The 23152-nt window shown below is 46.5% G+C and overlaps 2 protein-coding genes, 1 long non-coding RNA gene and 1 other non-coding gene across 7 annotated transcripts in view; 2 read left to right on the forward strand and 2 right to left on the reverse strand.

Moving 5' to 3' along the window:
* The window catches only part of LOC130154697 (broad substrate specificity ATP-binding cassette transporter ABCG2-like), a 20620-nt gene extending 15320 nt beyond the window's left edge, over nt 1–5300 (forward strand). For both annotated transcript variants that reach the window (XM_056351020.1, XM_056351019.1), the window contains exons 12-16: nt 402–526; nt 893–1047; nt 2484–2573; nt 3799–3911; nt 4819–5300. In XM_056351020.1, the coding sequence (XP_056206995.1) occupies nt 402–526; nt 893–1047; nt 2484–2573; nt 3799–3911; nt 4819–4966 (631 nt within the window). In that variant the 3' untranslated portion in view covers nt 4967–5300. The remainder of the gene's footprint in view (nt 1–401; nt 527–892; nt 1048–2483; nt 2574–3798; nt 3912–4818) is intronic.
* Nucleotides 5301–6246: 946 nt separating this feature from the next.
* On the forward strand, nt 6247–9922 carry BLOC1S2 (biogenesis of lysosomal organelles complex 1 subunit 2). Its single transcript, XM_056351022.1, has 5 exons — nt 6247–6399; nt 7232–7348; nt 8190–8309; nt 8771–8875; nt 9393–9922. The coding sequence occupies exons 1-5, from the start codon at nt 6348–6350 to the stop codon at nt 9422–9424; spliced, it is 426 nt and encodes a 141-aa protein (XP_056206997.1). The 5' UTR covers nt 6247–6347; the 3' UTR covers nt 9425–9922.
* LOC130154699 (uncharacterized) lies at nt 9761–15667 on the reverse strand. 3 transcript variants are annotated; one of them, XR_008823826.1, is made up of 3 exons: nt 15068–15667; nt 13880–14036; nt 9761–10347 (listed from the first exon to the last, which is right to left on the reverse strand). It is a non-coding gene; the product is annotated as an uncharacterized LOC130154699 (long non-coding RNA). The 3 variants fall into 3 exon arrangements; XR_008823825.1 differs by having other exon boundaries at nt 13880–13979; nt 15068–15666; XR_008823824.1 differs by lacking the exon at nt 15068–15667 and having other exon boundaries at nt 13880–14928.
* LOC130155644 (small nucleolar RNA SNORD45) lies at nt 13400–13484 on the reverse strand. Its single transcript, XR_008824139.1, has one exon. It is a non-coding gene; the product is annotated as a small nucleolar RNA SNORD45 (small nucleolar RNA).
* Nucleotides 15668–23152: the final 7485 nt, after the last annotated feature.

The raw sequence follows: 23152 nt of genomic DNA on the forward strand, positions 1-23152 counted from the left end.
CTTAAAGGTGTTTTCCCATTGTTGGGTGTCATTCCTTCTCCCCTGGAAGTAGCTGTATGAGTTAGCTGTGGATGAAGTGTTCCTCTGGTTAATAGCAGTCTTAATACTTTCCCAGGTCCTTGTGTTAAGGATCATTGTCTTTGAAAAGAGATTCAGGAGCATTTTTTCTAGTATGTTACTTAGCAGTCACACAGCCTTCCATTCACTTTCCTCGGAGGGCTCTCAGTATAACTGCAGGGCCCATGAGATAGATCAGCTCTGACTTTACAAAGTGGGAAAATAAGCAGCTTGCATATAGAGAAGTTCAGTGGTAGAGAGAACGGAAACTGAATCAGGATAAACCAGACATTTCATGCGGAACCTCTGAACCTGTACAACTCCCCTCCTCCCTGTCCTCACAGCCATCAGTACACCAGTGGATATTACCGTGTGTCTGCCTACTTCCTGGCCTTGATGATAGGAGATTTGCTGCCCATGAGAACTGCTCCAGCCATCATATTCTCATGCATCAGCTACTGGATGATTGGTAAAGAATTGATGCTTCTGTTGAACTTGCCATCTTCTAACACATTTGATTTCTGATTTGCCAGAGTTCAGTTCCTGTATCTATAACATGAAACTCATTGAACCTGCAACTGATTTAAGTGCTTGGCATCACAACTTTGGAGGACTCTGGGGCAGGGGCAAAGAAACCAGCAATCTAAGACAGGGACCTGTCTGACCACATCTTTTGGTAATGCTCTTTGGGCCTTTAGAGCATGCATAGTTCCTGCCAGCTCCAGACTTGGTCTTTCTTCCTGCTTCCCCTGTCTTGTGTAGGAGTCCAAGGGTACTGCCCTGTGATCGATAATTTGGTGGTTTGCTGCATTTTTCCCTTTCTGTTTTTTGACAGGATACCAAGCTGTTACAGGCCGGTTCTTCTTCTTCATGCTGACCCTGGTACTGGTGTCCTACACTGCCACAGCCATGTCTCTGGCTATCAGTGCTGGGATGGATGTGGTGGCTGTGGCCAATCTGCTCATCACTATTTGTTTTGTCCTGATGCTTGTAAGTATATAAGGATGTGTGTGCTCCTTTGGTGGAGGTGAGGAGCAGCGGAGATAGGCTGACAGGACTGGGTTGAGCCAGCTCTAAGCAGGCTGAGAATCCACAGTCCAGTAGCATGTCAACCCCATGCCTGTGATTTTATTGTCACTACAGCCAAAGATGTACTTCTGCCAACTTGTAATGTAGGGTACAAATCATTGCTCAGGTGCAGTTCTGTAGGTGTGATGCCACCAGAGCTTTTGCAAACGTTGTAAATACCCCTCCCCACACCCCGCCCCCCGAAAAGAAATTATTTTTTTTAAATTGTCCTTACAAAAACTGTTTGTTTTTTTTTAAAATCTTGCATTTCCAGCATTAGAAATCTAAGCAATCAACTAGATCAATTAAAAGGAAAAAAATCTTGAAATAAACTTTAGATAGATTGATTTTATTGCATTAATTTTTGTTGCCCAGTGGGATTAGCAGGAGCATACTCTCCCTTTATTTTAATTCAGTATTGCCCTTGGGTTCCAGAAATTACTTCAATACTCTTCTTCAAGGACTTCTGAGGAAGAGAGCAAGTGAGAGAGAGAGGAATTTTGACGACACAGATGAGTGATGTGAAGTTTTTTTCAAAGCCATAATGTCAGTGATGAAAATTCTTGACTGTGAGGCCTATCAAGTTACCTTAGAGCAAAAAGTACCTCCTATCAGGTGATTCCTGGTAGCTGCCTGTGTACCTATTCTGAGCCCACAGCGCATCCCTTATTTGATTTGCAGCTTAACCTGCTTTTGCAGTAAGCTAAGTGGTAGTGTCTTGCATCAAATGCTTGCTGCGAGTGAGAAATGTGCATGCATAATGACAAGCAGCTGATGTATGTTGAGTTAAGTCACAGTATATAAGGAATGGCACATGCACATCCTGAAAAGACAGCAGGGTTAGCACAAAAACACTTTTGCATAATGTTTAGCTGTGAAGTCCAGTTGTACTAAGAAGTAAAAGAGCAAGCCTTGTTCCAGGCAGGAGGGAGCACAGGTAAAAGGTGCAGGTCAGAGGAGAAAGCTGAAACGGTAACAGTCTCTAAGGCTCCCTATGGTTTTCTTCTTGTTTTTCCACTTCACCTCCCAGTCATCCTTTTTTAGCCTCTGGTTAACTCTACCATAGGATACAGTCCTCCAGAGTAAGAAGTTGTTAGCATACATACTTAACTCACGTGTGGATGTAGAAAACCTTTGTGACCTCGTTGCTAGCAGTTCAGCTGGAGTACTTGGGTGTGCCGTTGGGCCAGCTGGCTGGGGCTGCTGTGAGGTTTGGTTTGACCTTGTGCCTGTAGGCACAGGCCTAACAGCAGTAGGAGGCCCATCTATATACCACTGCACCTCTAGCTGTGCAGGAGTGGCGTTGTTTGCAGTAAAACCACAGTCTGTGACTCTGAGTCTCTTCTGTTCTATTTCAGATCTTTTCAGGCCTCTTAGTAAACCTCCCTTCCGTAATGGGCTGGCTGAACTGGCTCAAGTACTTCAGCATCCCACGATACGGCCTCACTGTGAGTAGAAGGTAGCGTCGGCCCCTGTGAGTAATGTAGGCACATTGTTGCTTCCTGGAGACTTTTGAGTATGAATTAGTTACCTCAAAAGTTAGATTTGGTTTCTTTCTTGCATGAACGTGGTAAAAGACAAACTAGCCAACCCCCAAAAGGAAGCAAAAGTTAATCTCAGTGTGAGAGGTGGAAGTCTCAGAGACTGAGCAAATCCTCAGTGCCACAAAATTAGTGCTGGTTGTACAAGCAGCAGAGTGAGCTGTCCATGAGATGCTAGTTTTCTAGCCTGAATAGTTGATCCCTATGGTTTAGAATAAAGTCAAATATTGTATAGCCTCTCCCAGAGACTGCTGTGTGAGTGGCCAGTCTCAAGTTAATGACTGTCCAGCTGGTTAAAGGATTTGCCATAGTGCCCAGGTGTCTCAGTCTTCAGCGTGGCTTCCTCTAAGTGAAGTATGACTTACTGCCATTTCTGAATAAGGAGCTGGGGTACCAGAAAGCAAAGGGTGCAGCTGTTTGAAACACACTAACTAGACATAGCAGGTCACCACTGGTCACTGGTAAGGGTTGTGCTTCCATCTCCTGTCTTCATCCTTGCCAGTCCTATTTGGGAGGAATAGTTTCTTACCTTTGAGTAAAAATGAGTGAAATGAATGCCAGAGCTGGTGCAGGTTGGTGTGGGCAGGACCATGTTGACCAGCAGTGGGAGAGAAGGGTAGGATCAAGAAAGGGGGAGATGTGAGACCCTCCCCTGTTAGTGTATCACTGAGATATTTTATCAGTGTTGCTGAACATGGGAGTGTCGCCTGAGACTGCACTTAGCCCAGGATGCCAGTGCAAGGGAACTCTTTCCCTCTTGCCTTGGCTGATACTGCCATCTGCTTCAGTGTGCTGGTGCTGAGGTGTCAGCAGCAGCCACATGGTTTTCTGAGTCAGCAAATTGACCCAGATGAAAGTGGATGAACAGGAACTTGTGGCTGGCAAGACAGAAACCTGTAGCTAAATCACTGAACTGTAACTTTGAAGGCAAAGACTCAGACACCAAACCATCCTGCATGTAGAACCTGGAGCAGTTTCTCAGAAAGATGGTGATTAAGAGCTTCAAAATAAAAAGGAACATATACAAGAATGGTGATACGTGTCTTTTAATAATGAAGTTCCTTTGAAGTGTTTCAGTTTTAGCACCTCAAATCACTAATTCTAAAGATCTGATGACTACCTCTTTCCCTAGGCTCTTCAAGTGAATGAGTTCAGAGATCTCTACTTCTGTGGTGAGAAGCATCCAAATGTTACAGTATCTGCAAGAGATGCAGGCATTTGTTCCCCCAGTATTTCAGGAGAAATGTAAGTCTTTAACTCATGGTGGTTCTTGGGCCTGAACTGTGATGGCTTGCCTAAAGAGAAGTCTGACTATTTCAGATCTCTGTATTATTCACAGAATAACCACTCACAGGCCAGTCTCAACAGTATATCCCAAAATAATGTATTTTAGGATTATATAGTAAAAGTTCATAATTATCCAAGAGTGAAGTAGGGATGAAACTTTACTCCTAAAAATAGGCAGATGAGCTACATTAAATTTTGTTTTTGATAACCTAGCCCTGGCTTATCAGTTTGGTTGTCTTCTTTTTTTAAAGAAGCCCAGGGTCACTTAGCAATAGAAATGCAATGTGTGGGCAGCTACAAAGTTGTAGGGATGCAGCAAACCTGCGATCATGCCTGCCCCTCAGAGCTTGTTCATAAATACTAAGCTCTCTGTAGATACAGCAGAGCGCCAAGCTATCTTCCTAGTGCTATTGCCCCATTTGAAATACTCTTTGACTACTGATACCTTAAGCTGTAGCAATGCATGTATTTCATGACACATGCTGGAGGGCTGGAAAACTCAGGTTATTGCAGGAACAGTGCTAGAGCACTGTTTCCACAGCTTTTGGACCCCAAACTCCTGCTATGGACACCCAGTGACTGCTGTGTGAAACTAATGCTTTTGTACTTACCACGGTTTAATGTGGTTCTGAGGCTTACTCATAAATTGCCAGCTATCTATAAACAATTAGGATACTACTGAAAAACTATGACAACCAGAGATCTAGGTTTGTCCCTTAAGCTTTTTTTAGTGATAGATTATGAAGTTACTATATTTTTGGCACCTGTTTTGCAGAATTGAGGGGAGAAGGATCTTTGTGGAACAGGACACCTGAAGACATGCACCACATAGTAATACCAACTTCTGTCCCATGCTTTTCTGCAGGTGTTCTGGTGAAGCATACCTGTGCAGCCAAGGAATCTCACCTACCAGCTGGGAAATGTGGGAAAACATAGTGGCTCTCTTCTGTATGACTGTTATCTTCCTTATTGTTGCCTATGCAAAACTCCGGTTTATGAGAAAGTTCACATAGGCTCCTGTGTTGCCTTGCCCTGCAGCTTCTCTGGTCTTGGAACTGCAAAGCTTGTTAGGGCCTGCTGGAGATTGCCAAAAGATTTCAACTGACTTCACTGGACTTTAGATGGGAACCCTGTCCCCTTGTTTCTGGAGCATTATCTCTGCATGGTTGTATGATTTTGATTTCTAAGAAGAAATGCATGAATGTACATTGCATAAGTGATTTTTTGGTAAGAGAATATAATTCTCATAATTCCTTAAGTACATATTGAACTATATATTGTAAAGCATTATTCTTCTGTGGCCAACTGAACATTTCCTATATAAAAGGGAAGCATTTTCTTTTGAAACATGTGAGCTTCTCCATCACAAATGGTATAAGGTGATGATGGCGTTTAGGCATTGATCATCAGAGAGCCAGAGACCATTCACAGCATGTTGGAGATGCGTTTGAAGTCAGTACAGGGAACAAGTGCTTCTTATCAAGCAAGAACAGTTATACTTCTAGTAGCTTCTCAATGGAAGCTATTTGTAGAAACAACTTTTGCTTGATTAAAAAGTGAACAGCAGTGGTGTAAGGCAGCTCATGTGAGAAGAGTGAGAAATATATACTGTTGTACTGTAAAAAAACCCCACCACAGCAACTGAAACAATACCCCCCTCCCAAAATATATTTACTACTTCAAAGGAGGGGAGTAAACACCCCCCCCTTTTTTTTTTTTTTTAAATAAATATTTGTAGGCTTAGCAACGGCAAATCTTTTTAACAGACTTAATGCTTAGCTGCACTATCTATATATAGTGCTACTAACAGTATGGACTAAAAAAACCCTGTAGACATTGCTGTGGCAACTACAGCAACACTTAAGCACAGCTGCCCCAGGACAGAGTACAGCGTGTTGGCAGTTGTCTCCACACCACTAGCAAAAGCAGAGCTGTTTTTAAGCTGCATCAAGACCCTCAGGTGCAAGGGGACCGGGTAAGCCGAAGGAAAACGCCGTCAAACAGAAGGCTGGAGTCTCCCTGAGGGCCGGGCGAGCGACACCGCTTGGAACTGGTCTGCAGTGCGGAAGTGCTTCTGGTGCTCCTGCAATGGATGGTTCAGTCGTGGTGTTAGAGGGAAACGGTGAAACCGGCACCGCAGCCACGCCAAGCGCAAGCCGCGCTGCTTCTGTGCTGCCTCGCTGCCTTTTACACCTGGTGGAAAGTAAACTCGTTTTTACACCGCGGTTTGTCTTTCTCCTGCCGCGATGAAAGCCGCTTACTCCTGCAGCTGACGCCAGCGCCCGCCCCGCCCCGCCCGCAGGCGCGCATGCGGCCGGTCGGCGAGGGGCGGGGCCGCGGCCTTGCGCGGGGTCGAGGGCGGAAGCGGGCGCCGCGGGAGGGGGGCCTGTTGCCATGGCGACCGCGACGGAGGGTCTGCTGGAGGCTGCCGCGCGGCCCGCCAAGCGTAAGGGGCCGGGGCCGGGGTCGGGGTCGGGGTCTCCAGGTAGGCCCTTGGCCGCTGGGCTGCGGCCCGCTGGCTGCTGCCGGCGCGACGAGGGGCGGGCCGGGCCGGCGGAGCAGCGGCCGCCCCGCGGCGGGGGGAGTGCGGGCCGGTGCGGAGCGGGCCCATGGCGTCCTGCCTCTCGGCCGGCGGGCGGCTCCCCCGGAGCCCGGCGGAGGCTCGCCCCCGTGAGCCTGCCGACCCCCGCGCCGCCTGCCGGGAGCCGCGGCCTCGGGGCAGCTTCGCATTCCAGCTGGCACAAGCGGCCGGCGAAGGGAAGGGCGACCCGTCGGGCTGAGGGAGAGGGGCCGCCGAGCCGCGGGGAGCGGAGCAGAGGCAGCCGTGGCAGAAAGGGGCTTGCAGCAGAAAGGCGGCGGTTGTCGCTTTCCACAGGCGGGGACCTGTGGCCCCTCCTGAAACGGGCCGGGGGACGGTTCTTCTATTCTGAATCAGCGACTACAAATACACATCAGTAGCCTTGTGCCCGTCACCCAGAAGTGGTCCCCAGATTCCTTTCCTGTCGTTGAAGCATGGGAGATGGCTGATACTTGAAAGTGTGGTCTGGCCAGGTGCCTGTCTCCTCTTAAATGCTTCCTAAAGTCTTATTTTGAAATAATCTTGATGCTACTTCAAGGAAGCCGCCTGGGTTTGTTACCCCTCAGTAGGGTAGACAACCTGTATGGGAAGCAGGTGTAGTCAATTTTAAGGGGAAAAAAACGGGCCCATGCAATCTTGATGGTGTGTTTCTGTACCTGCCAACTTTTCCCTAACCCTGTCATGCCTGTACCCTGATCAGAGGATCCCGCTGTTGAAACAGCAGAGGAAGCTAAGGAACCAGCAGAGGCAGACATCAATGAACTCTGTAAAGACATGTTCAACAAAATGGCCACTTATTTAACAGGTGAACTTACAGGTAAGGCACTGCAATACTGACCTGCGGGTAAGTTTTTATTTCTTTTCATTTTCTTTTAAAGAAATCTGTTGTGTAGTTTGTCTAAACTATACCTATTTAGATCATATCCAGCAAGACTGGCTTTTCAGGTCTGGCATGTTGCTAGACGACTAACAACACTGGTATTAATCATATTAATTAAGTCCGGGAATAGCACAGATAATTCAGCGGGATATCATCAACTTAAAAATACTTCTTTTTAGTCTTGCAGAAGCTTGTGCATGGAAAACCAAACAAACAAAAGGGGTCTAGGTTAAGAAGGACTAGAAGAGAAGCACAGTAGAGAGTGGAACGCATGCAGCTATTTTGTCTCTGAGTGAGAGCAAGGATCATATGCGTGATTTCTAACATTCATGCTTTAGAATAAACTGCTGTGCAACATTAATGGGAGCAAAGTACACTGCTCAAGTTAGTGGATTCCATAGGCTCTAATTTCGAAAGCACTCCACAGCACTACTGATGTGCATGGACCTGAAGGGTTTATGGTACAGATTTCCAGTCTGGATTTGTGCTGTCAGCTTTGTAAACATAAGTGTTTAAATGACAGAATAAGAGTAGAAATGTGAGGAAACAGTAATTTTTTCTTTCAAATTGCAAGTGAATAGCTGTTCATCAGTCCAATTGATTTTTACAATTCACAAAACATTACCTCTCTTTTTTGTAGAGCATTATACTAATACCTGTGATACTATTCTTGGTTATGTTCAGCTATTGGTTTGAAATCTCTTTGTCCTCTTGAAGAGTCTGCACCCAATTCAAACCACATCAACTTTTAATTAAAACAAACTCTGTTCTTTTTAAGCCACCAGTGAAGACTACAAACTCTTGGAAAACATGAATAAGCTGACTAGCTTGAAGTACCTAGAAATGAAAGATATTGCTATAAACATCAGTAGAAATCTGAAGGATTTAAATCAAAAATGTAAGTAGACCGAATAAGGTAGAGGTCTAACGAACAGTACAGTTGTTTGGGAAATGAAGCATCTGAGAGTCATATATTTCACTCTTTATTAGGGGATGAAGGAAAGAAAATGCACTGAAATAGATGTGCTGCTATACAGTACCGATCTTGTGTATTTCTTTACAGCTATACACATGATGTAGACTAGCATAAGAGAAAACACGTCTGAATTTATGTCCTGTTTTACCCCAGATTTTGGATCTGATGGAAAGTAACACCTCTTTTGATTCACATTGTATTGTTACTTGTAGCCAGTACATGGCTCTCAGTACTGACACTTGATTTTGGGGCGGGGGAAGGAAGGAGCTTTTAAATTGTTCTAATTGAAGAATGTAATGAAAAGTTCTTGTGTTTCAAGTGTGAATCATTCTTGGAAGTGAATTACTGAGAACTGACAGGTATGATTTTTCTCCTTTTTCAAGATGCTGCTCTTCAGCCATATCTGGAACAAATCAACCTAATTGAGGAACAGGTTGCAGCTCTGGAGCAGGCAGCTTATAAATTGGACGCATATTCCAAAAAACTTGGTAAATGTTGTCCTCTACTGTTACTACCTAGCAGCATAGTCCCTTGCAAGGGGATTTAAAAAGGCAAATCTCCTCTACTTAACAAATATGAGCTGCCGAGTTGCCTGTGCCGCTTTTGAGCAATGAACATCTTATGTGAAGTGTAAGTGTTGGGAAAAGATTAATATAACAAGTTTATGGAGGTGGACAAGTACAGGTGTTATTGAACTACAACTTATTAGTGAGGCTTGATTTGTCTTTTACAATATGCACTGACCCAAATTTTAAAGACAAATGTTTAATTCTGCAGATAGAGGGATTCATACAGTTCCACCAGGAACCCAAGTATTAGTTGTCTGACAAGCACCTGGCTCTTAAAAAAATTTATTGTACAATTATATTTGCCTAAATGCTGTAATAAAGTGTGACCCTGAGTGTTACTGTAAATTAACTTGAATTTTAAGATGTATAGCAGCTTACAGGATTCAAAGCTTTTACTTATCTAGTCCTAAAATATTGTTATTTTTTCCTTCTGCAGAAGCCAAGTACAAAAAACTGGAGAAACGATGAAATTACAACAATCTTTAAGTTGGATTTGTGCTATAAGTCAGACTGGTTTAAGTTGCACAACAGCAATTCTGTATGTTGACAAGGATTTGCTTCCAGCTAACATCAAGACTGGTAACTTCCGTCTACTGAATATAGTAGGCTGTATTCAGTAGACTGAATATTTTCCTTTTCTCAAGAGGTTCTGTTGCCTCAGTTTTCTGCAGTGAAAAGTAGAAACCTGTCCCTAACCCATATGTTGATATTGGCTATCTGTGTGCAAGTCCTGTGTCCCACATGAAATACTCTATCTGGGAAATGCCCTCCATAATCTATAAAGAGTAGCAGCAGGACCTAAACTTCTTTTTTTTTTTTTCTTCATTGAGCTCTGCATTGAGAGGATACCTGGGCCTCTGGAGTCACGAGCATGGTGTTGGAAACGCTTCATTTTGATATCCACCTTTATCTGTTTGAAATAGAGAGATGAAGTACTATAAATTTGCAATAAAACAACTGGCTGCATTTGTCTCTCTGGAATCTCAAATTCCTGTTGGAAAGATTATGTAAGTTGTCTTCCCCCCGCCCAACCCCCCAAAGGGTCTGTTAATAAACTTCCAGTTAGTGGAGACCATGGAAGAGAACATTTTAAACTCTTTATCAAGTATTCCTGCACTTATATTCTCTGACTGGCATGTGAGCAGCAGCCTGAACAGTGGCCTGCTTGGTGATCTCTGATGTTGGGAAGTGGTACCACAACGTGGTAGACAGTCTAAAAGTCCTGTTTCTCTAGTGTTTCATGTATCTGTAGATGAAACCAAGAGCTTGACAGGATTCATCCAGACTCAGCAATGTTTTTAATAGTATCATCCTTTCTCTTTGCCGAGAATCACAGATGTTTGGCTGCTGATGTAAAAGCTTGAGGGTGCTGCTTGGAGCTCCTCTCTTCCCTGGAAAAATGAAGATTTTCATTATAACATATAGCACTTACATGTGGCTGGGAGCTTCATCCCTGATGCCCTGTAAGTCCCCTTCCCTGGCCTCTACCCATCTCTTAAGAACAGAAAATTTACAGGTTCACTTTGGGTTGGAAATGGTTCTGGATAGATGGACATCATCTAGAGCTCCCCAGCCACCGAAATGCTTATCAGGACAGGTTGTTCTAGGACTGAAACAAGGCCACTGATCTTCCAGCCTAGTGATCTCTTTGATTACCAGCTCTTTCTGGGAAGATGGTGCTAGAGGGACAGAGTGGATGCTGGCGCACACAAAGGGGTTGTTTCCCCAGTGCAGGGATGCAGCTGGCCCTGCACTCTAGCTAGGTGCAGAGGCCAAGATGAAGGTGATGAGGTTTAACCCCAGCTGGCAACCAAGTCCCCATATAGCTGCTCCCCCCCTCCCCACCCCAGTGGGATAGGGGAGAGAATCGTACGGGTAAGAATGAGAAAACTCATGGGTTACAATAAAGACAGTTTAAATAAGTAAAGCAGAAGCTGTGCAGGCAGGCAAATCAAAACAAGGAATCGACTGATTACTTTCCATCAGCAGGCAGGTTTTCAGCCATTTCCAGGAAAGCAGGGTTCCATCGTGTATAATACAAATGCCATAATTCCGAATGTCTACCCCTTCCTTCCCCTAGCTTTATATGCTGAGCATGATGTCATACGGTATGGGACATCCCTTTGGTCAGCTGTCCCAGCTGTGTTCCCTCCCAGCTTCTGGTGCACCCCCAGCCTCCTTGCTGGTGGGGTGGGGTGAGGAGCAGAAAAGGCCTTGACTCTGTGAAAGCGCTGCTCAGCAATAACTAAAACACCCCTGAATTATCAACAGTTTCCAGCACAAATCGAAAATGTAGCACCATACCAGCTAGCACGAAGAAATTAACTCCAGCCCAGCCAAAACCAGCACAGAAAGGGTGACAGAATTGTATCCCAAGGAATTACAACAGAGAGCTGGCCATTTGCTGTCTAGAGAATTGTGATTGTCTCCATGTGATAAAAATAGTATCAAGCCCTAAGTGCCAGTGTCTTGTCCTATCACATGGCAGCAAGCCAAGTAAGTTCTGGCCACGGCAGATAATCTCCAAATCAAGTGTCGAACATAGAATGGAACACGGCGTGGACACAGTCCATGCTCTAATGGCAGCACACTGCCGGTGAGTTACAAGTCCACGCCCCTTGTTGGATGAGGACTATATGCTCAGACCCTCAATGGGAGACAGACTCCACAGATCCACGCCGTGTTATCAAACTGGGTATATGGCAGCCCTGCTCTGTCTTGAGATGACTCCCAGTGTTAACGAAAAGTTCACATAGATGTGGGTGCCACTGGGCTCGCTTTAATCACAACTCAGAGCTGGGCCACCACCTCAGTGAGTGGCAAAGAATAAAGGGATGCAGCACAGCTTATATACACTTATAAAATCATTAGTCAATGTCCAAAGTTTTTTAGAAGTTTCCTTTGGTCTCGTCAGTTCTGCAAATCTATCACCTGTCCCAGTTGATTGACCACCTTGGTTCCAGTCTCTGCCTTGGTTCCAAGCTCCTCCTCGGATCGTGATCTTCTTTCTGCCTGCTTTAACTCACACACTCCTTCAAGCCCGCTTAGTCTTTGAACAAGCAATTCCTATTTACATACACCAATTTTTCTAAAAACACCTGCGTTTGGGAGCACTTGTGTCCACAAATTGGTCATCTGTTGTTTCTCTGTTCTCCCACTGATCAACTGGACTGGGTTTTAAACCAGCCTTGGATTAGGGCTACGCTAGGGACGAGGCCTGGTTCTGCCACTTAGCTGCTTTAGCACGTTACATTTCTTAATTCAAAATACATTTTCTTTAACAGACAATATGGAACAAAATGCTAAAACCCCAGGGTTTACAGCAAACAAAAACCCCTCCAAACCTTAAACATTGCCTCTGAACTGTTTCCTTTTCCATCCAATGGGTGGAAATTTCCTCAGTAATTGACAAGTGTACATGACCACCCAAGTGATCTGTGTTTACTGGGCACGAAAGCAAACAATACCTTTTCAGCTGGCATATGTATCCCAATATATATCCAAAGAAATTCCGTTAGTGTAACTTGCAAAGAGCTCTGGGATCTTACAGCCTTACCTGTAGTGCTCCTCTAGAGAACTGCAGAGCTGTGGACTCTCAGAAATACTGGGGCACAACTCCTGGCCTGCCTGAAACGTTCAGGAGGCTCTCAGATATCCAGGCAGCAGTAGAAACCATTCTGATTTTAGAGCAAGGCTGACTACAGTTGCAAGTTATCTTTTGCATGCTCATACCTGGAAGCCAAACCAGAACAGGCACACACACAGCAGAACGATTGCTCAGCACATCTATACCAACAGAGCTCTCCTAAAGTACACTTGGGAGTCATTCATACCACAAGTCAACATCTACAGTGGAACCTGGCCACAAGCTTTGACACAATGTCATTTGGGGGTCAAACTGACACACACCAAAAAATTAGTAAAACACGTCTCCTTCTCTGCCACATGAGGTATCGTGCTCCTTCAGTTGAGCTGTAACTGTTACACTATTTCCCAAATGCAAAGCCAAAGAGAGAAAATACAACCACAGCATGCTCCTTAAAAAGCAAATCTGCACAGGCAACTGTTCATTGTGACCAAGGGAAGATGTGACCACGGCCCTTCAAACTTTCAGGAAGCCTAGGCGGGACTAAACAGTGCTTGCGAACAAAGAACATGCCTGCTTGTTAAGACAGGCTGGTTAAGTTTACCACCAAAACTCTACATCAGCATTTGCCAACCCTGTCCAGCTTTGGGTATCCAGAGCCGCACTCAGTTCACTTGAAAGCGTCTCCTAGTAGCAGCCAGTACTAAGCTCAGAGCTGTACCTCCCTGATGCCTACACGGAAGAAAACTCAAACTGTGCCTCCTTTCTCTTTAAGGTGCCTTAGAGCATGTGACAGGAATTTCATCCCACTGCCTGGAAAAGCTCCAAGGTTGCAGCTTAAGGGAACTGGAGTTCCCTGGGTCTCCAAGTAATTCTAGAGCTAAAGTGATGACAGCCATCAACTCTAGATCAGACGACACATGCCTGCACTCACCACTGACCCAGGGTGGCAACCTCCTTCTGTCCTACCCAAAGGTTTCAAACCCAACACACTGTCTTGCTACGGCAGGAAGCTACCTTATTTATAATTCGTAACACCATTAATGCGTTCCTTGAGACGGGACTACAGATACATTATGCAGACAACCATGCTGCTGTTTGGAAGCACCAGAGTTTTATGGTGAGAAATTTATTCTATAACTGAGCATGCCACAGTGAATAAGTAAGACTGAGTTGTGGTCCTTTTCCTCAAGGGAAAAGCACGCAGATCAATGACTTTGAACAGACAGGCAGAATTCTCAGAAAAAAGCAAACCCTAACTCTCAACAACAGAGGAGGTTATTCCTCTTAATAAAAGCACAGCTGCACTGAAAGAAGTCAACACTTAACGTACTCACCTGTCCTCCCCCCAAATGAAGGTGTATAGGCAACATGTTTCTCTGGAAATGATGTGCTCAGGGTACCAGGTTTTCTTACCCCATCCTTTCATGGTGTCACCTTTAAAAACCACCAAGAAAACAACAGTTCTGGTGTTGGCTTGGGAGATTCCCATGCCTGCGGGAAGTCAGGAATTCCACAGTAGTAAGTGCCTGTTTGGACACAGACCTTCCTGAGGTGCCCCCCGCCTCCAGACATCTCCCTGGACCCCAAGCAGCATGTACAGGTGCAGGGAGGAAAAGAACGCCAGGGAACAGGCCAGAGAAATTGGGGGGAGGCAGGTGGGGGGGGGCACAAAAACCTAAAAAGAGATGGATACAGATCAGGACAGAGATGTAAATGGAAAACCAGCAATGGGCTGCAGGACAGAGACAGGATGAAGAAAAGGGGAGAAGGAGAGGGAGCAGGACAAAAGCGGAGAGAGTAAAAGAGAAGGGAGCAGTAGAATGAGATATAAAGGCACAAGCTAAGAGGAAGCAGGGCGGAAGAACAGAACGGAGAGCTACAGGCAATCAAAACAGGATGGGTTTGGACAGCAAGGCTTGAGGAGGAGAAAGAAGAAGACAGATGTGTGATCAACTGACCGCAGCTGCTGTTCCTTGTTCCCCTGCCGGGAGGAGACATGAAAATTGGGAGTAAAGTTAAGCCCAGCAGAAGTGAGGGCTGGAGCAAAGGTGCTTTGAAGATTTGCTTTTACTGCTCATTCTCCTGCTCCAACTTGACTGCTAATCAATCGCACTCATTTCCCCAAGTTCAGCCTGTTAGGCCCGCGAAGGCAATGGCTGAGTGCTCTCCCCATCCTTACCGCGACTCGTGAGCTTTTTGTTCTATTTTGCCTCCCCTGTCCAGCGGAGGAGGGGGAGCGGGAAAAGCAGCTTCGGTCCAGCCCGGGTCACCCCCCCCCACACACACACAAAATCACAGCGGCACAGGGAAGGGGAGGGGGCGCAGAGGAGGGGCAGGGGCACCTGGGGCACACAAGAGAGGAGACAGGGTCCCACGGACCCGGACTCACCACAGCTCTCGCTTTTGGCACCGCTGTGAAAATGTGACAGTTCAGACGCATCTTTCCCCCTCTCTCCTCCCTCCCTCCCGCAGAACGCCGGCCGCTCGGCTCCCCCCCCCCCGGTAACCCCCGGGTGTCTCACAGCTCTTCCTCGCAAGACGCGGCCTCCCGGACACGGCGCGTCGCTCCCTCCCGCGCCGGGGCCACCCCAGGCTGTGGGTGACACACGGACCCCGCGGGTGACACACGGACCCCGCTGTGCACGCTGGCACCCGGCTGCTGCGGGCTGCGGGGCTGGTCCCCCCCCCCCGCAGGGCCAGGCCCTCTGTGTCCGCAGCAGGAGGCAGCTGCTGCCCGCCTGCCCCCGGGTTCCTTCTCCTTCGCCTCTCCCCGGCCGGCCCAGCTCCTGCCCACACCGGGCCGTGCCCCCGCTCCCCTTCCGCACCCGCACCGCGGGGGGCGAGGCCGGGCAGGAACAAACCCCGCCAGCCCGAGGCGGCGCAGCCCACGGCATCCCCGGGGGGGGGGAACAGCCCGCGGCGGCTTCAGCGCGGCCCCCGGCAAAGGGACAGAAGCACAAGTGACCGCGACCGGTGCCGCTCGGCCCTGGCCGGAGCCGCTCCTGCCGCAAGCCCTTCCCGAGCGGCAGCGGGGGGCCGGCTGGCCGGGCAGCGCCGAGGCACCTGGGGCTGTGGCCCCGCTGCGGGGGAGATGCTGCAGCGGGGGGCAGCGGCACGGGGCGAGCGGGGGCCGCGGGGGGCGGCCTCCTGCTTCCCCGCCTCCCTCCCCTCAGCCCCCGGCCATGGCTCGCCGCCAGCGGACCGGGAGGCAGCAGCGGGCCCGCGGCACCACCCCGCAGGCAGCGCGGGATCGCGATGCCGTTAACAACTGCCGGCAGCGCCGAGGGGGACGCGCCACCGCGCATGCGCGGCGTCAGGGCTGCAGTACCGACGCTTGGCCGCCAGGTGGTATTGCCGGATCAAATAATAAAAAATCGTGCTTCCTTAATAGCTTTTAATCTGAGGAGTCATTCTACCTTACATTGAAAGGTACAATGGAAGAGGTCATGGTACATTGAAAGAGGTCACAGACGTTCACCCTTTTCACGGAAAGCTATTTAGAAAGTCTGATGTTGGACCCTTTCAGCTGATGCCTGGATTAACTGAGTTCATTAAGAAATGTTTAACCAACCCATCTGCGCTGATAAATCAAATATCCTTCTTGCCAAGTCCTTGTGAAATATTAGATAGGCTGTGCAATGTGTCTCGTATGTTCCAATTTATACTTGTTTTACTTCTAGTGGCTGTGCTGTCTGAGCTATTGTGCATCCTTAGCCTTAGCGCTACTGGGAGATTTACTTAATAACGCTATTTGAAGCCACGTAGGGGAGTACTTATTTTTTACTGACAATTTTTCATTGCAACATCATATATTTCACACCTTTAGGTGGGGAAAATAAATGACAGTTTACGTTCTCCTTTTTCCACTATTCAAAATGAGTTGAAGTCAAAGGATAGGGGAGACCTTTCATGTCTATGAGAGGGAATGCATTAGGCACCATCATTTCCAGAGCAGGTGATATGTGCAGGAGAAGGTGATGGCTGGGAGGAAGGAATGATCTACCTCTCATCCTTAAGGGAGGCAAGGAAGAGAGCTGCAGCAGAAGTGCTCCCACGCATGAAACCCTAGGGGGAGTAGACTGGAAGAACTTGTTACATGCTTTGGCGGTGGGATGGGGGTGAGAAAATCAAAACCTTCATTCAGACAGGTGCCACCACTTCACAGAGAAATTGGGGGGAGGCAGGCGGGGGTGCACATGTATTTTACTTTAATTGAGTGTACTCTGGCTTTGATTCATTGGCAAGTTCATCGTTTATATTACCTTCCAAGCCACTGCTCTTATATCCTGCCAGGAAAGCACTGTCTGTTATTCTGCCACCCAGGAACTGCTTGTGAGCTCATACAAGTTCTTGTTCCTCATGGGATGCAGGTCATGTATCAGTCCACCATTTGCTGCCAGAGCATTTCATGGCTGATTTCCACCACGACAGGTAGAAAAGATGTCCCAGAAATTTCCCCTCAATCCTGCAAATTCTCATTTTCCCTCTGTCACTATGTGGCTGGTATAGGCCCTCACACAGGGAATGACTTGGGGTCTTTGGCCAAGGCAACCACCAGTCTTCCCTGTCTCACCTGTCTGTGTCCTTGTACCCTGCAGACCCCCTGCACGCACACCAGCTAGCTGTTTGGCACTGAATTCTACAGAGAAAGGACCCTCCCAGGCAGTGCCCTCCACCCTGTCCTGGGTTCTCTGCACTTCTGTATGACCTGCAGTATATTAAACACATTTCCCTCACTTTCTTCAGTTTTCTGACACAGCCCATCTTTCTCAAAGTATTCTACACTTCCTCAGTTACCATGTAGAGTAGGAAAACATGATTTACACTTTTACTGCACATGCTGTATTTTGGCATGGTTAGGAGAAAAGCCCGAGTGACAGATACTAGTTACAAATGCCTGTACTTGAAATCAAAATGCTGTTGGCTTCTGCAATTTTCTCTATTCAAAAACCAGCCTCCCCAATGATAAGAAAATACGTAAATCCATCAGTTGGAAACCTGTCTGGAAGACTAGCCTGATGAGAAGAAAGACAGTAGTGTCTTCTCCTGCAGACACCTGTGTTGTGTCGCACTAGGGGTTTCTTGCATGATACTGAGGAAATTGCTAGAGCCTGACTTTCTGCAAAATTGACAGGGAGATAGTGTCACCACGGTGAAAAATCCTCTTCTACCACCATCCTCCTGCTAGAACAGTCTAGCGCTGGCTGTGCCACTGTAGTGCAGTCACTTCTTGTAGCTGTGCTGCTTCTTTGATTTCCTTCTTTATCGTCCCAAGCCACTCTGCTGCCTCCGCTGCCTCTGCGCCTGGCAGGACTGAAAGACATAGTGAAGGCATATGTTATACCACTTGGCATCAGCACTATTTTTTTCTTCACCTTTTAAAGGCATAATTTCTCATATGTTTTCCTTATCACTGACATTACCTGTATCATGAAGTGTAGCCAAAGGTTTTGTAATTTCATGATTGCTGAATTTTTCTTGAATTTTAAATTGTCAGTTGGTGAATCTTTCCATTGTCACTTTTCTTTATGGCATTCACCATTTTCAGAACATACAGACTATCAGCAAGTCACATGTTTCCATGATCTTCTGCAATGATGATAAGCAACTTTTTAAAGTTGCTGAATGCCTCTAGTTAAGGCCCAAGTTTCAGCAGGTCTGTGTTCAGGTCCTGTTTGTACTGCAGATTCCCTGCTCAGACTTTGGCAAAGGTATGGTGGGCACTCTGCCCCATGATGATGGTCTTATAGCTGGGGACAGCTGATAAAGTTGCCCCTTCACTCCTTTATATCGCAGTGCCTGGACCTTTTAGATGGTCTCCTGTACACCGCAGTTGTTCTGCAGCTGGTTCAGGAGGAGCCTCGCCACCCATGCAGGCAGCTGGGAGCAGCAATCTCAGGAGCTCTGCCAGGCTCAGAAATTTGGCAGCCCCCACTACCACTCCTCTCTTCAGCATGTATAGCTCTGGGACTGACTTTTCCCATTTCCTGACTTTCTTCTGCCTGGCTTGGGGAAGCACCGGCTCTTTCTTGATGCTGACCATAGCCTAGAGCTAAGCACCTTGGCTTTATTTGAAGATGACGGGGTACAGCAGCGACAAAGTAACTTAGTGTTGGTGGAGTCACAGGAGGGCTGTTACCAACTTAATTTCCTTGGCCCTTTGGTGACAAAGCAAGTCTATTTGCCACGTATTGCAAATGACTGATGAGCTTCATTGGCTTCATCCTTTTTCAGCTGAGTTATGTCTGAGGTCCAGTGAGTTCATATATAAATATTTAACCAAGCTTTTTGAGCTAGCTGGTCAAATGTCATTTCTGCGATCTGAAAACTAATTATGTGATTTGTATCTTATCTGTAGTACTACCTGTGTGGCATGTTATTAATATAGGTGTTATACTAATTGTTGAATGCTGAAGTTATCACTCAACCTTAATACCTGCTGACCACAGCAGATCCTTTGTCAAATTGCTGCCAGAAATAAGGCAGAGGTTGATACTGTGATTTTCTACAAGACACCAAGGAAAGCCTATCTAAAAATAGTAAAGAGTTGAGTAGCTGAGATGATGTTATTCACAGCAGAACAGGCAAGATGATTTCCACAGGCTACTCTGCTAACCTGTTGCGCTGGTCTCAGTTGAGGTAGCATTGATTTTCTTCGTGCTAGCTGGTATGGGGCTACATTTTGGATTTGTGCTGGAAACAGTGTTGATAATTCAAGGGTATTTTAGTTATTGCTGAGCAGCGCTAACAGAGTCAAGGCCTTTTCTGCTCCTCACCCCACCCCACCAGCGAGCAGGCTGGGGGTGCACCAGAAGCTGGGAGGGGGCATGGCTGGGACAGCTGACCCCAACTGCCCCAAGGGATACCATGCGATGCCACGCTCAGCATATTAACTAGGGGGAAAGCTGGCTGGGAGCCACTGCTCAGCGACTGGCTGGGCGTTGGTCGGTTGGTGGTAAGCAATGGTTTTTACATCACTTGTCTAAGGTTTCATTCCTCTAGGCATGGTTTGGGATTTTTATTTATTTTCCTCTTCTTCATCGTCATCATCATCATCATTGTAATCAGTTTCTTGCATTTTTTTTTTCAATTATTGAACTATTCTTATGAGTTTTCTCCCTTTTGCTCTTCCACTTCTCTTCCTCCCCATCCCACTGCACAGGGCATGAGCAAGCAGCTGTGTGGTGCTTAGTTGCTGGCTGGGGTTAAACCACAACACCTGCTCCATGAAAATGTCCAGTGAAATGTCACATTATAACATAAGGACATAGGAGCCTGAGGATGGATGTACTGGATCATGACAGTAGTTAAGCCAGCACAGACTTCTGTCCAACAGTGGCTTAAAAATGAGTTCCCAAGGAACAGAATAAAAGCATGGCAACCACAGAGGAATATGCTTTCAGACTGCTCCAGTCTCCAGTGATTTCTGAGCCATTGGTGGTATCTTTGTGTCTGATTACCCTCAAATAATTTTTCTCCCATGAATTTGCCCTGTTGCTTTTTGTACACATACATCTTGCAAAATGGTGTTCCATAGCTCAAGGGCATGGTGTGTGAAGAACCATCTACTTTTGCCTGTTTAAAACCTGCCAGTTGCTATTTTCGTGCTCTATAGCTCTATGCAGGAAGAGAATATGAGCAGTCATTCCCTTCTCACCTTCTCCAAACCCTTCAGTTTAACAGGTATCTGCTATATCCACTCCATTCATATCTTTTCCAGACCAGAGAGACCTAGTCCATTTAAAGAGTCCTTCCAGATTTTAAGTCATCCTAAGGGCCTTATGCTAAGGCTTTTCAAGGTCTACTCCATCCTTTTGGAATTGCAGCTTCACACAGAATTCCAGTTAAAAGTCCACCATAGGCTTATATGGTGGTGTAAAGAGGTGCCCTTTTTGTTCTCTGTTCCTTTTCTAATAATGCCTAATGTTTGCTTCGCTTTTTTTGGGCATCCTACTTGCCATAGAGCCCCCTTCATATCCAGCCCAGGGTGGAGGAAAAAATAATGAATAAAAACTCTGACATGGTCTCTTCTTCCATGTTCTCAATCTCCCAAAAGCCCAAAGGGTACCAGATGTTCTCTAGAAGCACTGGCAGATTTCCAGGCTTCATCACTTGTAGAGCCTCTTGCATTTGTCTGTCCAGGGGCTGCACTCCACAGCAGCAGGAAGGCGAAGCTGCCACAACACACTCCTTTTGCCAGTCTTGTTTCTCCCAGCCACCTTCCAGCCTCACCCTAGCAAGGGGAAAGTGTAGAAAGGCTTTGTCCTTGTAAAGGCTAGGGAAAGATGGAAAATTTGGCCTATGTAAAGAGGCGCTCGTGGTGCTGATACTTTCGCAGAGTCTTGCAGGTGCTTCTTGTGAATGTGAACTGTATCAGGATGGGTCTTTCATACACCAATAAGTCTTTCATACCCAAATAATTCCTCTCTTTCTGGCATTGAAAGTGACCCAAGGTCTTTGGCAGTTATATCTCTTTCCAGTGAAACACACAGAACCCTCCAAACAGGTTCTGGCTTTATCCCAACACCATTCTGAAGCCCTTCAATGATTATGCAAGTAACTAGATAAATAATAGAAAAGCCATGTCCAGACATGGGAGCGATGCTGCGAGCAAAGCCCTGTTTTTCCAGTGCACTGGGCTTTACAGCAGCTGTTCACCCTCAAGGCTGCCAATACAGAAGTTCCAGACACCTTATCTCCAAATGTAAAGGGAAGGAACATGCAAGCAACTTGAGTTTTTCTTTGATAATGATAAAACTGACTGTTCTCAGTGATTTAATCATCCCTTCAAACATGGCCTAGAAAGCTCCTCTCAATTTCATTCCTCTGCCCACTTCTGGTTTTAAATACCTTTGGTGCATAGTATTCAGAGCAGTGCCTTTTGTACCATGGTTTGCAGAATTTGTTGCTGATAAAGAACATCGTTAGGATCAGGAGGGATGCACAGGGAATCAGAGTCATCTGCATCAAAAGAGATCCCTAGGTCAGACATGGAAATCTGTACAAGTCTCCTGAGGCTCCTTTTGTAGTCAAGGGAAACAAATAAACCTCTCCAATGACTGACTCATTTCACAGTAAAAAAAGTCAGACAACTGGCTCTCTGGAAGCATCAGTGTTTCTCCACTAACAAGGCAGACTAGCTGATTTGTACACCTACATTTTTCATATCTAAATTTAGATGGGAATTGTTTTTTTTCTCACTGCTGTAGAATCTGCTAGTCCTCAGCTAACTGTGCCAGACATAAGATCTGTCCATCCTTTAAATGCCATTTTGAGAGCTCAGTGGAAAACAAAGTCTGGTGTCCACAGTATACCTGGCTGGTTTTGTAGACATGAAGGTACAGATGTGAGCACTCAAATGAAGCATCATTTTGGCCATGTATCTCAAAAGATGTAATGTGTTGGCAGGTGGCAGAGCCTGTGTCGCTGGCTTGGAGTGACTGAAATGGTCCCTGATGTGGTCTTTTGTGTGGGATCTGTCTGACAGCTCCCTCTCTACTGTGTGGGAAGAAATAGGCACTGCTGGAGGACACTGACACCCATTTAATGCTCACCCACTATCAACAGGTGCTAGACAGAGGCCTGGATGTCTGACATGAAGAGTGGGGGAGTGGTCAGTGTAACCAGAACCCATGGGGTGCTGGGCTTTTCTGTGGAGCAGGATCTACACAGGGAGCATAGAAATGGGGACTTCCCAGCCCTGCTGGGGAATCTTGGGTTGTAAAACACAAAGCTTCTCAACCACAGAGGCAGGGGGGAAGGCAAGAAAAATAAAGGGGGGGCGGGGGTGGCGCGGAGCGGAGACAAGCTGTTTCAAACAGAGCTGTCCAGGTAAATTTTGCTACAGAGCAACTCCGTTTGATCCGCTCCATTTTTCTTGCCAGCATTATCCGCTGCATTGTCTTTGAGCACCAGTTTCATAGACAGGAAATATCTGACCTTTGTTAACCAGAGGTACACATGAAAATAATATCCTTTGGCACTGATTCTCATTCAGAGTGAGTTTAACGGTAATTTCATGTCTCTCTCTTATTACACAGAGACTTCCTTCAGTGATGAAACTAGTTGGGTTTTTTTTTTCCCCAGTAATGTTCCCATTCCCTTCCTTGAGCTGCAGGTGTTATCAGCTCCCATTCTCCACACCCCACATCCTCTTCCCTTGTTGTTTCCCTGCTGGGGCTTCAATGGGTCTGAATTAACATGACTTTAGGACTATTACATGACTCACAAAAGTCAACTTCAGTAACATGCCTTAATCTTAATCACCAACGAGTAATTCATGCTAAGTGTCACTTAAACAGTATCAGAAAGTAAGTATAATAAATTTGCACCTACTAAACTCCTTTTTCTTACCTTGTACCTACTTCATTGGTTTACTGTATTACAGGTTTTCTGAAACTTGAGCTATGCTGTTTAGTAATTATGTCTAGTGTAGGAAAGGTGTACCTGTTATTCAGACACCTTCCAATACCTACTTAGTTTTAAGAAAACATTAGCCACCCAGCCCTGGCCAGCAGCAAGCCTGAGTGCCTGCTGAATGCACAGTCCCTTTCACATCCCCTTGCGCAGTGGTGTTTCCTCCAGGCTTTCCTGACTTGCTCCGTCCA

This window comes from Falco biarmicus, chromosome 9 (genome assembly GCF_023638135.1).
Source record: "Falco biarmicus isolate bFalBia1 chromosome 9, bFalBia1.pri, whole genome shotgun sequence".
Lineage (NCBI taxonomy): Eukaryota > Metazoa > Chordata > Aves > Falconiformes > Falconidae > Falco > Falco biarmicus.

Coding starts and splice junctions, on each gene's coding strand:
- BLOC1S2 (XM_056351022.1), top strand. CDS start 6,348: ATGGCGACCGCGACGGAGGGTCTGCTGGAGGCTGCCGCGCGGCCCGCC. Junction 8,310..8,770: donor GAAGGATTTAAATCAAAAAT/GTAAGTAGACCG, acceptor TCCTTTTTCAAG/ATGCTGCTCTTCAGCCATAT. Junction 8,876..9,392: donor CGCATATTCCAAAAAACTTG/GTAAATGTTGTC, acceptor TTCCTTCTGCAG/AAGCCAAGTACAAAAAACTG.